The following is a 12161-nucleotide window of genomic DNA, read 5'->3' on the forward strand; positions in this document are numbered from 1 at the left end:
CCTCTCTCTCTCCCCTATGACCGCACCCGGATTAAACGGGCGAAAAGCGGTCCACCACGCGTCTGGTTCTGGGCGGACCGTATCGTTGTCTCCGTGCGGTGGACCCAACACGCCTGCAATTAGCAGGACAAAGCGAGCTTTTTACGCCTAATACGGCAGATGTTGCAGTGGGAGCCGGGCAAGCGTAGCTCTGCTTAGGAATTAGCAGACGAGTGGATTCGTATGCATTTATAAGTGTGCATTGAAGAACCAAATCCTTCGAACAGCGTTGTAAATTCGATCTTCTAGTGGTTTGCCAACATTGAGCACCTTCCAACAAGTTCATTTTGGCATTGTGTAGTTCAGCTCATGCGGTCACTGCTACACTTGGAGTCAAACCTGCCTAACTCGTCAGGGTAAATGCTTGATCCTGGTCTTCTTGGTCGCGACGAGCCGTGGTCAATTCCTATTGGCCGGGTGTTGCATCCACGTCGATCTCCCTGCATATTTTACGTACCCCTTACTTACTGTACACATCCGGCTAATAAAAGTTGATTTGTTCGCCGTCATTCTTTCGTTCGTCTTCCCCTATTGACCATTCATTCTTTTTACACCCATTTCCTTATGGGCTCACCTATGCCGCAATTCAGACCTCTTTGGCCTCGTTTGCCAATGCCGATTGACGTAAAGATTGCGCAGCAAATCGGGGGAGAGACAGCGTCAAAGGCGGCGAAAACAAGAGCCCCGATCGCCTGTAAGAAGTGCCAGCGCTATCGAAAGAAGATGGGTCTTTCGCTTGTGTATGTCGATTATTTTGCGTTGTCTCACATTGGTTTTTCTCATTAGTGCAGTGATGGTTTTCCTTGCCTTGAGTGCAGGAAGTATAATCGAGCCTGCGTTTTCGACGAATGTTTCGATAAACGCCGCAAAGTCTCTGCCAAGAAGGTAGAAGAAGAACTCAGATATTATCGAGAGTTTGCAGATCAGTTACTAGAGCTGATTCGGGTTTCTAACAATTCCGATGTACAACATGTCGTTGACATAATACGCTCGGGCTCGTCAATGGAAGATAGTCGGTATAAGATTGCCCGCTTGTTTGAAGACAACCCAGCTGCACGGACTGCTCCGCAATTGACGAAGCCATTCTGAAATCATGATCATTACAACACAGTGTTGATTATCAGTTGGAGCTCTTATCGTCATAAATGGCACCTTGTGAGACTGTCGGTAGACGTAGAAGAGGTCAGGAACAATTTAATCAAGTCTTTATGAGAACCTAGAAAGTGCAGTCGAAAGCTTCTGAATTGGCCCTCAACCGATGGTCCCCTAGTAAAAAAATTTAGATATCAAACTTGTTGTGGATCCTCGTTCAACAGCCTAGTCTTTAATGGTGAATCTTCTGAGCGAGGCGCGGTGAGAACTGGCACCGCTGAAGACCGCCGCACCTTTTCAGTTCAAGATCTGACAGTTCAAGATCTGAAACGACTCGGTCGCGAACCAGGGGCTTATTGCCACGGTCATTTCGACGTTGAACTACGCAAAATACGAAGGCTGGTTTGATCGCAACCTTCATTCATTTTCGAGATCCGGAAGGTTCACCATTAAAAATAGGCTGTTGAACGAGGATCCACCCCAAATCCAGAAAGCTTCCGACCGCACATTCCAGGTCCTCATAAAGACTCGGTTAAGTTGTTCAACTGCTGGTCGCAGCGCTTGCAACAACTTTTTGTTTCACCAGATGATCGCTAGTCTTGTATTTGCTATGGATGTCCAAGGATAGTACTGTACCTAGTCTCGAAGATTTAAAATTGGAATGACGCAGCGAATCGACTTGCGAAGGACGCAGCCTGTCCAGGGAAGACACACCCATTCTGCCCTCTACTTTCGAGGGAGAAACCATACATTCGCAACCGCATCCGCGCACAATGGAAACAGGAATGGGAGACGTCCGAAAAGGGAAGTCACGAAGTCACCTTCGCAGAATCGACAATGCGCTGCCCTCTACCTACACTAGACGGTTATACGGCTCCCTGCCAAGGAACCGAGCCTACTTGCTCACACAACTGCGGACGGGACACTCGTGGATATCAACATATCGCAAGCTCCGAGGCCACGCCGAAGAAGACAAGTGTGTATGCGGTGCACGAAAAACCGTGGTCCACGTGCTCGTAGACTGCCCGCGGTTGAGAACTTTACGACAGGAACTACGGAGGAAGGTTGGCGACGCGTTCAACAGCGTGTCGATTCTTCTGGGAGGCCACGATGAAGGTAAAGTAGGTAAGGAGAACACTGCCACGCGAACCAGCACAGTGGAGGCTGTACTGGACTTTGCGGAGGCATCAGAACGGTTTCAAAGTCGCGCGCCATGAGGGCAGCCTAACAGCGAAAACGGCAATAGGCCACGGCAGGCCTTGACGAGGCTCTAAGTTCGCTTTCAGGTAGTGGGACGCCCTACATGTACATAGAAGGATATATATAGTTGCAGTAGCCTGCATATCGCTCAGCGATGGGTCGGGGTAAATGATTTCACACACACACACAGGCACGCACGCACGCACGCATACGCTGTACTCACCCGGGATTGCTGCCGGTCGTATATTCCTCCAAAGCGACATCAAGCAGCCGGTGAACCATGATTGGTTAAGCACAGCCAGGTGAAGGAAAGCACAGTCCTCCAATGCCTCGTACTGTAGAGATGGTGTTTAGTAAGAAAAAATTAACAGAATGTGGTAATTGGATATACATGTACTACATAGTAGAGCATCGCTCCTAGGTGACGTACTTCCGCTCCTTAAAAGCCTCAACAGTTCCTGCCGGAACATATTGCCTTTTGATTAAGGTCATAGGGCTGCTATTGGTTATCATCTCTGTGTGGCCTAGATACAGTATAGCACACCGTGTAGAAACTTTGGGTTATTATTTCTTATTTAGAGCAGAACTTGGTTGCAGATGCTGATATTGGACCCTGTGACGCTCCGCTGTCCGTGGTATCGAAATTATAGAGAATGTCATCAAGAATTTCCCATGTTATCCTTGCATATCCGTCATTACATGCCTGGTTTCCCATCAATTCATTCAGTACTGAGTAACTGAAATCAAGACCTGCAGCTTTTTCGGGATTCCAGACAGTACGGGACCCTTGTGCACAACGCGTACAGCCATCACCAATAAAAAGAGTCTGGGGAGACGGCTGGCCGTTGACAGAGACAACTACTCGCTTTCCGCAGTATTTCGCTGGATCGTTTACAAGCTGGGTGTGGTTCATTGCAACAACATAGTTAGAGTCAATATTATCTAACGATAATCCTGTGACAAAACTACACTCTACGTCACCGAGATTCTGATTGGAGAAGCTGGTACCACAAACGTCTACCTGGGCAATATCGTAGTAGTAGGTTCCAAAACCTGTCCCGTTGAAGATAACATCATGTGAAATGGACCCAACGGCGGGAAGTATTGTTGTTGCAATATAAGGATTCTTCATTTTTGGTGAAGAAATCCAGGAGAGTAGGTAGTTCTCTGTCTCCTATGGGAACGGAATATACAAGTAGAACTGGAGATATTATAGGAAATAAGATTGATAAATGATCCATTGAAATAAATTGTGTGTGTGTGTGTAGTCGGGCTGCCCCCAAGGCCCCCTTCCAAATGGACACACATACGAGCTGACAGACGTATGCTAGTCACGAGACCACTAGCTTAATTGGACTTGTATTTCCTTCCGGAACAGAGGATGGAATCAATCGTGCGGGCGCTTCAAAGCGACAGTGGCCATAATCGGAGAGTAAACCGCCAGTTGTAGTATTAGCGATGTCAGTGATAAATTACTAATGTGCGTTGCATATATTAGTATCAGTTGAGAAAGAGCAGGAAGAGTGATCATAACAATGTTTACAGTACAGCAAACTATGCATACTGTAAACGAAGTAGAACTTAATCTAGTTGTACCATGCTGCAGGAGAGTATATTGCAGTTCACTAGTGCTAGGCTAGGTTCTGGTGGATGAGTTTCACTTAAAACTTTACTAGGTTGCCACAAGAGTTCAGTGCATGACCTAGAAGGCGAGGGTATCGTGATGGTGGCGATATTGGATTCTATCAAACGTGGATTGATATTTGCCATCTCGAAACCGATAGAGGAGCGGAAGTGACATAGTAGGGCAACCAAATGAATCACAGTAGAGAGAAGTACTGTATTGTAAAGCATTGTCTATAGCTTTTTAAACATGTGCCCGTTACTAGAAGTCAAGAGCCACCCTGGCCAACCACAAACTTTGAAGCGCGCTCTTGCTTGCGCTACTTTGTAGATCGTCAAGTCCGAGATCAGGCCCCCCGCCGCTTCTTCACTGGACTGCAACCTGACCGTTGAGTGTTGAGACGATGAACATCCTGCGCGTGCCTGCGAAGATGTATCTCATGTAAGAGATCTTCGTTACATATGAGACATTTCCGATCATCTAAATGTTTCTCTCGAAAATGTCTCAAGGTTGACTTATACTCGCTCTATTTCTTTACTCGAGTATAGAATGGCTCCTAGGTATTTCCAAAGCATTAGAAACATCTTTCGGGTTGACTTGCATACCTGATATGATGCTCGGCTTCTAATAGAATCATTTCATCTAGCGATAGCGCTATGTTTTCCGGAGTTCTTATGGCTAGACTGACCGTTGAAACTAGCTGTTCTTCTTCGGACCCGTCGCCTAGCGATACTCGTTTGCGCCGTCTACGCAACGGCCTACCTTTAAGGTGACCACAGTACTACGAGATTGCAACGATAGCCGCATTTCGTCTCTGCCACTCCGCATCTAATGAATGGGAAGTCGGCTAGGTTAACAACTTCTCGAGAAGATTGATCTACTCTAGCAACATACTATCTGTTCGAAGTGAGTCCTTGGCTTCCTCGTCGTCGATAGCCGCTCCGGAGAGCTATCGCTCAATGTCTATGTTCGCCTATCCGCGGTCAAACTCCTTTCGAACTTTCTATATTAACGCCCTCTCTAGCCGGCCAAACATATTGAGCTTATCGCGTGCGAGAGTATCACGTCGCGATCGCATTTGTTCACTCGGGTCATAGATGCAAATTTTAGTTTACTCTTCCAATCGTCGGACCGCTTCGACATACTTAGGATGTTCACGGATCGATGCTCGTTGCTCGGTTATTAGGTGTTAAGGACGCCTCGTGTCGATCCACCTGCTCATGCGGGTGATTACACGCATCAGAGATTTGTTAGATTCGCGGCCGTTCATCATACTTTGCATGTCCGTATCAACGTGTCGCGGAAGGTAATGATTGAGGAAGGTACGGGTATCCGCGTGCTTCATGATTAGATTCTACTATGCTTCGCTGACCGCGTCACTATTATTCAACATCTTTCTACCACCATAGCGCATACGATGCGCAAACATTGAATAAAGCCAACTATGAATCTCTCTAAGATTCCTTAGTCGAGCGGACATAGTGACATCGACCATGGGTTGATCCTACCGAAGAATCGGACGCCCGTTGACGACTTCTGTCTTGCAAAAGATATAACGATCCTCGACCTCGGGTTTCAAGGGGAGTGGCATCTGCTGGCGACCACCTTGAACAAACAGACTTCGAAGTTTCTCTATAGAAGAAAGGGCTGGAGATTTAAAAGCTTGTAGCCAGAAGAGGATACCAAAGATGAATACATGCGGGCTGAAGATAAGAGAGGGGTCGTCGATGATTTTAGGAAATGCAAAAGTATTGCTAGAAAAAAAAAAAGAATCAACCGCCGAGCCTTCAGGATTAGGGAGGAATGTATACCTACATGGCTTCAGACCCGAGGAACCGCTTCGTGTGCTCTAACCTGATCTCTACTAGAAGCACAGGAGGGCCACCGTGAGGATCCTTCTGTATAGAGAACTGCAGATGCTTGAGCTGTAACGAAAGCAGCGCACTCAGTCGATTCACGGTGTAGATGCCAATCATGCTAAAGAGACACATTTGAATACGCTCGTATCCAAAATGAAATCGCCTTTCCTGGGTTCGAAGAATGGTCTCATTCAATTCGGTCAGATCTTGTACATAGACTAGTTCTTTGCCTCGCTCTTGTTGATTGAGCCCGAATTTGTTGATCAGTTTCCGAATTCCCTAGGTTTCGTTAGCTCCGAATGTCGTAAGAGGAGGACGTATAGCTTACTACATTAATCTCTTCGCTATCTTCAGGGCTGATCCTGGTACGGGTTATTCTTCGAAAGTAGCCTCAGAAACTCTTCCAGTCGGCTTTGAGGGCGCTAGCTTTGTTTATTCCCTTCAAATGCCTACCATCTTGGCCATACTTAAGTTTCAGGCAGTAGTTAAGAAACCGATGTACATCATTGGGAGTGACCTAACGAAGAGCCTCCGTCGGGTCATTCTATTTCGAAAGCGAATCAGGGCTTTTAGCCTTCACTCGGCAGTACCTAGTTATGTCAGCACGCATCAGAAGGCAAGCTTTTGAAGGTTCGCCCACTTCTACCAGCGTTGCTCAATTCGAACCCCGCGAACCTTAGTTTTCTCAGAACGCCCATAGTCAAGAGGAATGTTTGCAATGTCCTCGTCAGTGTCGTCATCGGGATCGTCACTGAAATCTAGTAAATTCCTAGAGCGAACGGGACCACGCACGGAGGGTTTAGAGCTACGTGAGACTCCGTCATAGTGTTTAGGAGACCGTGAAGGCTCGGGTGAAGTCTGAGTTGTCGAAACTGGGGCTTTATCGGCGTCCGATTTATCGCTATCGCTATAGTCCGGCCGAAAAGACACGCGGGATATGTCACTATCATCCTCTAGTGCTTGGTCCGACAATTCGACATCAGAGTACGTAGGAGACATACTTGGATCGGCGTGTTAGTAGAAGATGCACAGCCCGGTAGACAGGGGGCACAGGATTATCGTTCAAAGTGCAAGAGAACGCCCCTTAGCGGGCAAGGAAAAGAGCGCGAGGCGGAAGCGTGAAGGAGAACGAGGGAGCCTAGGAAGGAAAAGATGAAGGCGAACGAGGGAGAGCAGGACGACGGCAGTGGGCGGTTTTATGGCCGGTGACCACAAGGCCGCATAGCCAATGAGTGCTGGATAAAGTGTGGCCATTTTTGGCGCCGCGAAAGACAAGGGAGCGACGTGGTGGGTGCGGAGGGAATAATCACCCTGGAGGGTGAGTAGAAGGCCAGGCAGGTGGGCCGACGGCTGGGCATCGATCGTTACGCCTCCCGTTACAGGGGACCGAGGGTGGGGTGCGTGGTCGTGGCTGGATAGGTGCGTGTGTGGAGGGAGTGGTGCCGGAGAGGCCATTTTCGGCCACGAAAGGAGCCAGTTTCGGCTGCCCCGGCACAAATAGTAATTGTTTAGGTGGTAGAATCGCCTTACGCTATATGAGTATCCCTCACACTAAGAGACCGTAGCTGCAATAGAGGCTAATGGAATGGGACGAGATATTTAGTCTAATTAGTGATACTAAGGAAGATAATGAGGATTAGGCATATAAGGTATAGCCTCCTAATGTGCAGTTCCTTATATAGTCTTTTACGATAATTTTTAACGTTAAAGATCGAGAGGCTATAAATATGGACGATAACGACGATATAAGCCTTCCTTTCCCTAATATATAGTAGCGTATATCTGTAGAACGTAGAAGCGTTCAAAGCTACTTAACGGCTATGTACTTGGAGCTTAACAATTAGTATACTATTATTCTATTTAATAATAGTTTGTATGATAAGGAAAGTGGTTTTCTCCAAATTTAATATCTCTCTATATTGAAAGTTATGGAAATATACACGGAGAACCTCCCTGATTTTACATAATTTGTGCAAAAGTAAGTAAGACACGTTTTCTAGCTATTTGTCCTTTTTGAGGACATTAAGGGTCACCCGTGGGTAGGCGGGTAGGTGCCAGGTCTAGGTGGAATGGACGAATACAGCCAGCATGGGAGCTAATGATCTCACCAAGGCACTACGAGGTCAAAAACATCAGGCATTCGTCGAAATGCTTGGGATAATGGCATTCAACGCATCATATAAGAGCAAAAATTGCATAAGTTCCAGCCCAAATGGGAATTACAGTGTGCAGTTGAGCACTAAGGGGGTGTGTCCGGATCCCACCCATGGTGGACCCATGTATAAAAGTTTCGTACAGCACTAAACTGCTTTTGTTTATGACATTCTTGACATTGTGCGTTGATTTCTCTTATTATACGTTCTGTACTATAAAAGGGGTAGCTAAATTATATTCAGAATGTCAGACATCTTCTATGTTGATGGTTTTGACCACATTCCAGCATTACACTACTAGGTAATGAGTGGCCGATCACTTATCCGCTAGTGCTCGACAGCTGTTCTTCTTTCCTTTCCTCTTTCCTTTCCTCTTTCCTTCTCCAACTTGGAACTGTCGTCCATAGCACTCATATTTAATACTTTCATCGTTTTCTCTTCTGATCTGGCTGCCAGGTCCCAAATAGCTAGGAATTCAACTAGTAGTTTAGGAATTCGCCTAGTAGTCAGGAATTCGCCTGATTCCTTAGAGATTCCTACAATTCCCTACCCCTGGTCGTTTCGTCGCTTCTCACCGGTGGGGGTCCAGCTGACAGTCCCCAGGAATTCGCTGAGCGTATCCTACCCCATGGGGGTAGGAACAATGGGCCCTGGATACCAGTCGGGCGGCCAGTAGGAATCAGGCAAAAAAGTGGGGCGCGACCCCAATGGGATTAGAGGGCTTGCTTCCCGAGCGTGGTACCATTACAAATAGTCGGGCAACGCGTCTGTAAATTTAGTATGTTATGGAGCAATAGTTCATCTATGCGCAAACTTAATTTCAGCCCTAGTTTCCTAATGGAAGGGGTGGATCTAGGGATGGGAAGTTATCTAGTTAGTTCCAAAGTATCGGGGTGTGGATCTTAGGGCTTAGGGAGCTGTTAGGGAGGATTTACGCTTTTGTTTTGCAAAAATTGGACAGGCCTAGAGACATCGGTCTTAGCGAGCAGGGTACGAGCAACTAGGTGCCCTCGCCGGTTTCATGCCTCTGAGCCCACCTCTTCCAAAGTCTGCCTAACCTTTCAGCGGCAAATGGTCGTTGGTGCCGAACGAGCTGCATAGGATGCGTGGTCAACCGTCTGTGTTGCAGCCTAATAGGCTAGAAAGTTCAGTCGGCGTTGCAATGTTATGCTGACTTGAGAAAGAATCCAATTGCATTGCCGACTTGGCACATTCTCGCCAGGCAGCACCATCGTCCACGCCCGAGAAGCTATAAGGCAGGCACGGAAAATGGAGATTGGCCTCGGATGGTCAGAGGGGTCCTTGATAACAAGATCAGCTGCAGTGATTAGTAGCTGTGATTAATTACATGACGTGCATTGCGACAAGATGTGCATTGTCACTCGCTACGAATATGAGACTTCGTTGCCAATTACTCTACTTTACCTGGTCTTCCTTGTGTATCTGTACCTTATCAACGCCCTTTGGGATGTTGCCATGCCACAAATACATTCCGTCGACGCCACGAAACCTTCCATGGAATGGATGGCTCTTGGACTCACGAGCTAACTAGGACCGCAGACCTCTCGTGGAATGGAACTTGTATGCGCGGCATGGGTCTACGCGTGGATTTCGTGGAGTGTTTTGCAACTGTACTTGGTGTCCCCCTTGTGTATATATAGGCTTGTCTACCTGTGGAAGGAGTTTTACAGGATGACATTTGGTGCGAATTTCCAACACTAAGGACACACTCATTACGCGACGCTTTGCTTTGCAAGTCCAAAAAATGTCCGCCAATATGGTAGCATCGATATTTTTGCCACGCACTCGGGCTACTCACAGCCAACGAAACGTCTTTCTCGCCCTCGTCATTTCGACGTTCTGTCGCAATGTTCATTCGAACCCAGAACACTACCGTGCTTCCTGGCCTGCCGCGGTTCAGGACCGTTGGGCAATGTTACGGGACGAGCGCGTATGGCAAAGTTACCCAACGGACACCAACATCCAGAAATGGGACAGCGACGGCGGTGTCCAATGCGGAGTGCCGGATGACAGCCAGCGAATGTGGTTTACTCAGGGCGGTTGTAGCATTGCAAGCCAAGACCTCACCTACGCCGACACGACCGGCAATGTCACTGTCATCCGCACGGCCGCAAAGGGAGAACTTGTCAAATTGACTTGCGAGGACGTGTATTGTCCGGTCCCAGCTCGACCCGATTGTTATGAACAGCCTGGTATCTGCTCGTCTGATGAGTGGTGCATGATCGACATCCACGAGAGATGGGGCCCATGGGCCATGGCCCGTGACGGATCCACTCCCCAATGGGAATACTGCTTCAGTGTCGCCGATTTCGTCGCGAACTCTACTGACGAGGCATTGATCTCCAGCTACAATGCTGATTGCGTTGCCAGCACTGTCGGCGACTACGGTATCAAACTTGGACCCAAGACGGAAGCCTGGAAACCTGTGAGGGGCAGGTGCGTTACATTCCGAAAGGTGGAGGAGAGCTGCATTGGAAATCCGCTCGAGTTTGGCCCTTTTGAACCCGACTTCGGTCTGAACTATGCCCGGGAACAAAATGGTTGGCCGTTTCCTCGCCCGCTCGTTTGCGGTCCCGGACTTACCTGCACTGGTGCTGAGTTTGAGGTCCGCCCCTCGACCTGCGTGGTCCAACGGCCCCTCGATACCTGCTTTGCTGGTCCGTGGTGGGATTCTACCCAGTGTCCGAGAACAGAATATGATGCCCCAAAAGGCGGCCTAACCATGGAGCAGACGGTGGAAGCTCTTCGCAGGGCTATCCTGTTGTATCCGGGCGAGATTGCCTCTGCCGGAGACTGCGCCTATTGGAATCGCACCAGCAACGTCGGCGTGAGTGTGCTCGCTACGCAGCATAGGATCTACAACATAGCCGCTGCCCTGTGGCCGACTCAACTCTTCGATGTAATACCTAGTTTCGACGAAGTTATGCAACTGATTCCGGATCCCAATATTTACGGAAGTCCCTCGGATTGCGTCGCCCAAGCCGACGTTCCTGGCTCGGACATCAACAAAGCTCTCGCCAACGCAGCCACGCTTTCCTCGCAACCCTAACCAAGTGTGGTCGCTCGTTCATTTTCTGATGCACAACCAACAAGCTCCTCTGAGTCCTAAGCGTGTTGCTGCCTCACGAGCGCTCGCTGCTCACCTCTCGGAAAGCTTTTGGTGTGATGACTGTCGGGGCTTCTTCTCAGTTGGCGTTATCGAGGTATACGGACTCCCACCTCTGAGCTCAAATCCTGAAGATCATGCCCGATGGTGGTGGTACGGCCACAACGTCGCTTCAGAACACGTCGCCTCGACCCGGGGCGGCCATCCCTGGATCCATGAATTGGGGGAGCAAGGCGTTGCTTCGTTTCAAAACCCCTTCTTCATGACCTGGAAAGATGCTGTGGACATGTGGACATACAACAATTCCTAAACCAATCAGTGCTATTCATTTCGGAACCGCAGTTAATCTGCGATATAAGTCACAAAAATGTGCTATCATGAACGTGCCAGACGTGGTGGTCATCATGGGCAGAGGCGGTCGATCTGTACATGAAGGCCGCGTGGGTAAGCGTTGTCGGAAGCCAGATATAATGAATACTTGGGCGTCCTAAGCAGCCGTACCTTTGATCAGCAGCTCGAATCAATTACAACCGGAGAAGTAATAAATCAAGGCGCCTATCTATAGCTATAATGTTTGATGCAGGAATACGATTATGTAATTCGAGAATCCGGATCGTTCGCCCCTGGAGTTCAAGATGACAGCTCCAAGTTCCGCGTGTGTCGCCACACACAGAGCATTCCTGTGCTCCTATTGCATGCACGCCTTCTGCTTCTATTGTGCCACTTCTGATTACGTGCAATAACAATTGTGGTTTAGTCAACATACCAGCGTGAGGGACCATGGTGATTTAGTCTTGGATTGCCTCGTGCATTCGTGGGAAACTCACTAATCTCCATCCCCGCAATTATTGCATCACGTGATGTACACCAGACCCGTCTTGGCACGATACTCCCCTCAACCGGAATATTCTCTCGGTAATTTATGCTACCTATAGTCTTCGTAACTTTATGATGATCAGATGCATAGGCTGTCACACACATTCGGGGTATGTCAGCCGGGTAGATCTAATTCAACTCACAACGATCATAATCGAGAGTATATATCCGAACCAAATTTCCGGACAATG

General features: G+C 48.3%; 5 protein-coding genes across 5 annotated transcripts; 1 reads left to right on the top strand and 4 right to left on the bottom strand.

Moving 5' to 3' along the window:
- Positions 1–4301: 4301 nt before the first annotated feature.
- On the bottom strand, positions 4302–5098 carry N7474_010692 (uncharacterized protein; the record flags this gene model as incomplete). The annotated part of the gene is made up of 4 exons (XM_057202102.1): positions 4302–4479; positions 4561–4736; positions 4850–4918; positions 5021–5098. The coding sequence occupies 4 exons, from the start codon at positions 5096–5098 to the stop codon at positions 4302–4304; spliced, it is 501 nt and encodes a 166-aa protein (XP_057048373.1).
- Positions 5099–5144: 46 nt separating this feature from the next.
- N7474_010693 (uncharacterized protein) lies at positions 5145–5450 on the bottom strand (the record flags this gene model as incomplete). The annotated part of the gene is given in 2 exon segments (XM_057202103.1): positions 5145–5309; positions 5328–5450. 2 exon segments carry the CDS (start codon positions 5448–5450, stop codon positions 5145–5147), a joined length of 288 nt encoding a protein of 95 aa, XP_057048374.1.
- A 9-nt stretch (positions 5451–5459) lies between these two features.
- N7474_010694 (uncharacterized protein) lies at positions 5460–6813 on the bottom strand (the record flags this gene model as incomplete). Its single annotated transcript, XM_057202104.1, has 4 exons — positions 5460–5709; positions 5771–6093; positions 6143–6176; positions 6461–6813. 4 exons carry the CDS (start codon positions 6811–6813, stop codon positions 5460–5462), a joined length of 960 nt encoding a protein of 319 aa, XP_057048375.1.
- Positions 6814–9903: 3090 nt separating this feature from the next.
- N7474_010695 (uncharacterized protein) lies at positions 9904–10991 on the bottom strand (the record flags this gene model as incomplete). The annotated part of the gene is made up of 3 exons (XM_057202105.1): positions 9904–10634; positions 10710–10894; positions 10942–10991. 3 exons carry the CDS (start codon positions 10989–10991, stop codon positions 9904–9906), a joined length of 966 nt encoding a protein of 321 aa, XP_057048376.1.
- Positions 10992–11065: 74 nt separating this feature from the next.
- Positions 11066–11404, top strand: N7474_010696 (uncharacterized protein; the record flags this gene model as incomplete). The annotated part of the gene is made up of 1 exon (XM_057202106.1): positions 11066–11404. One exon carries the CDS (start codon positions 11066–11068, stop codon positions 11402–11404), a length of 339 nt encoding a protein of 112 aa, XP_057048377.1.
- Between the last annotated feature and the right edge of the window lie 757 nt (positions 11405–12161).

This window comes from Penicillium riverlandense (genome assembly GCF_028828495.1).
Source record: "Penicillium riverlandense strain IBT 135883 chromosome Unknown utg000009l_segment0_segment0, whole genome shotgun sequence".
NCBI classification, from domain to species: Eukaryota; Fungi; Ascomycota; class Eurotiomycetes; order Eurotiales; family Aspergillaceae; genus Penicillium; species Penicillium riverlandense.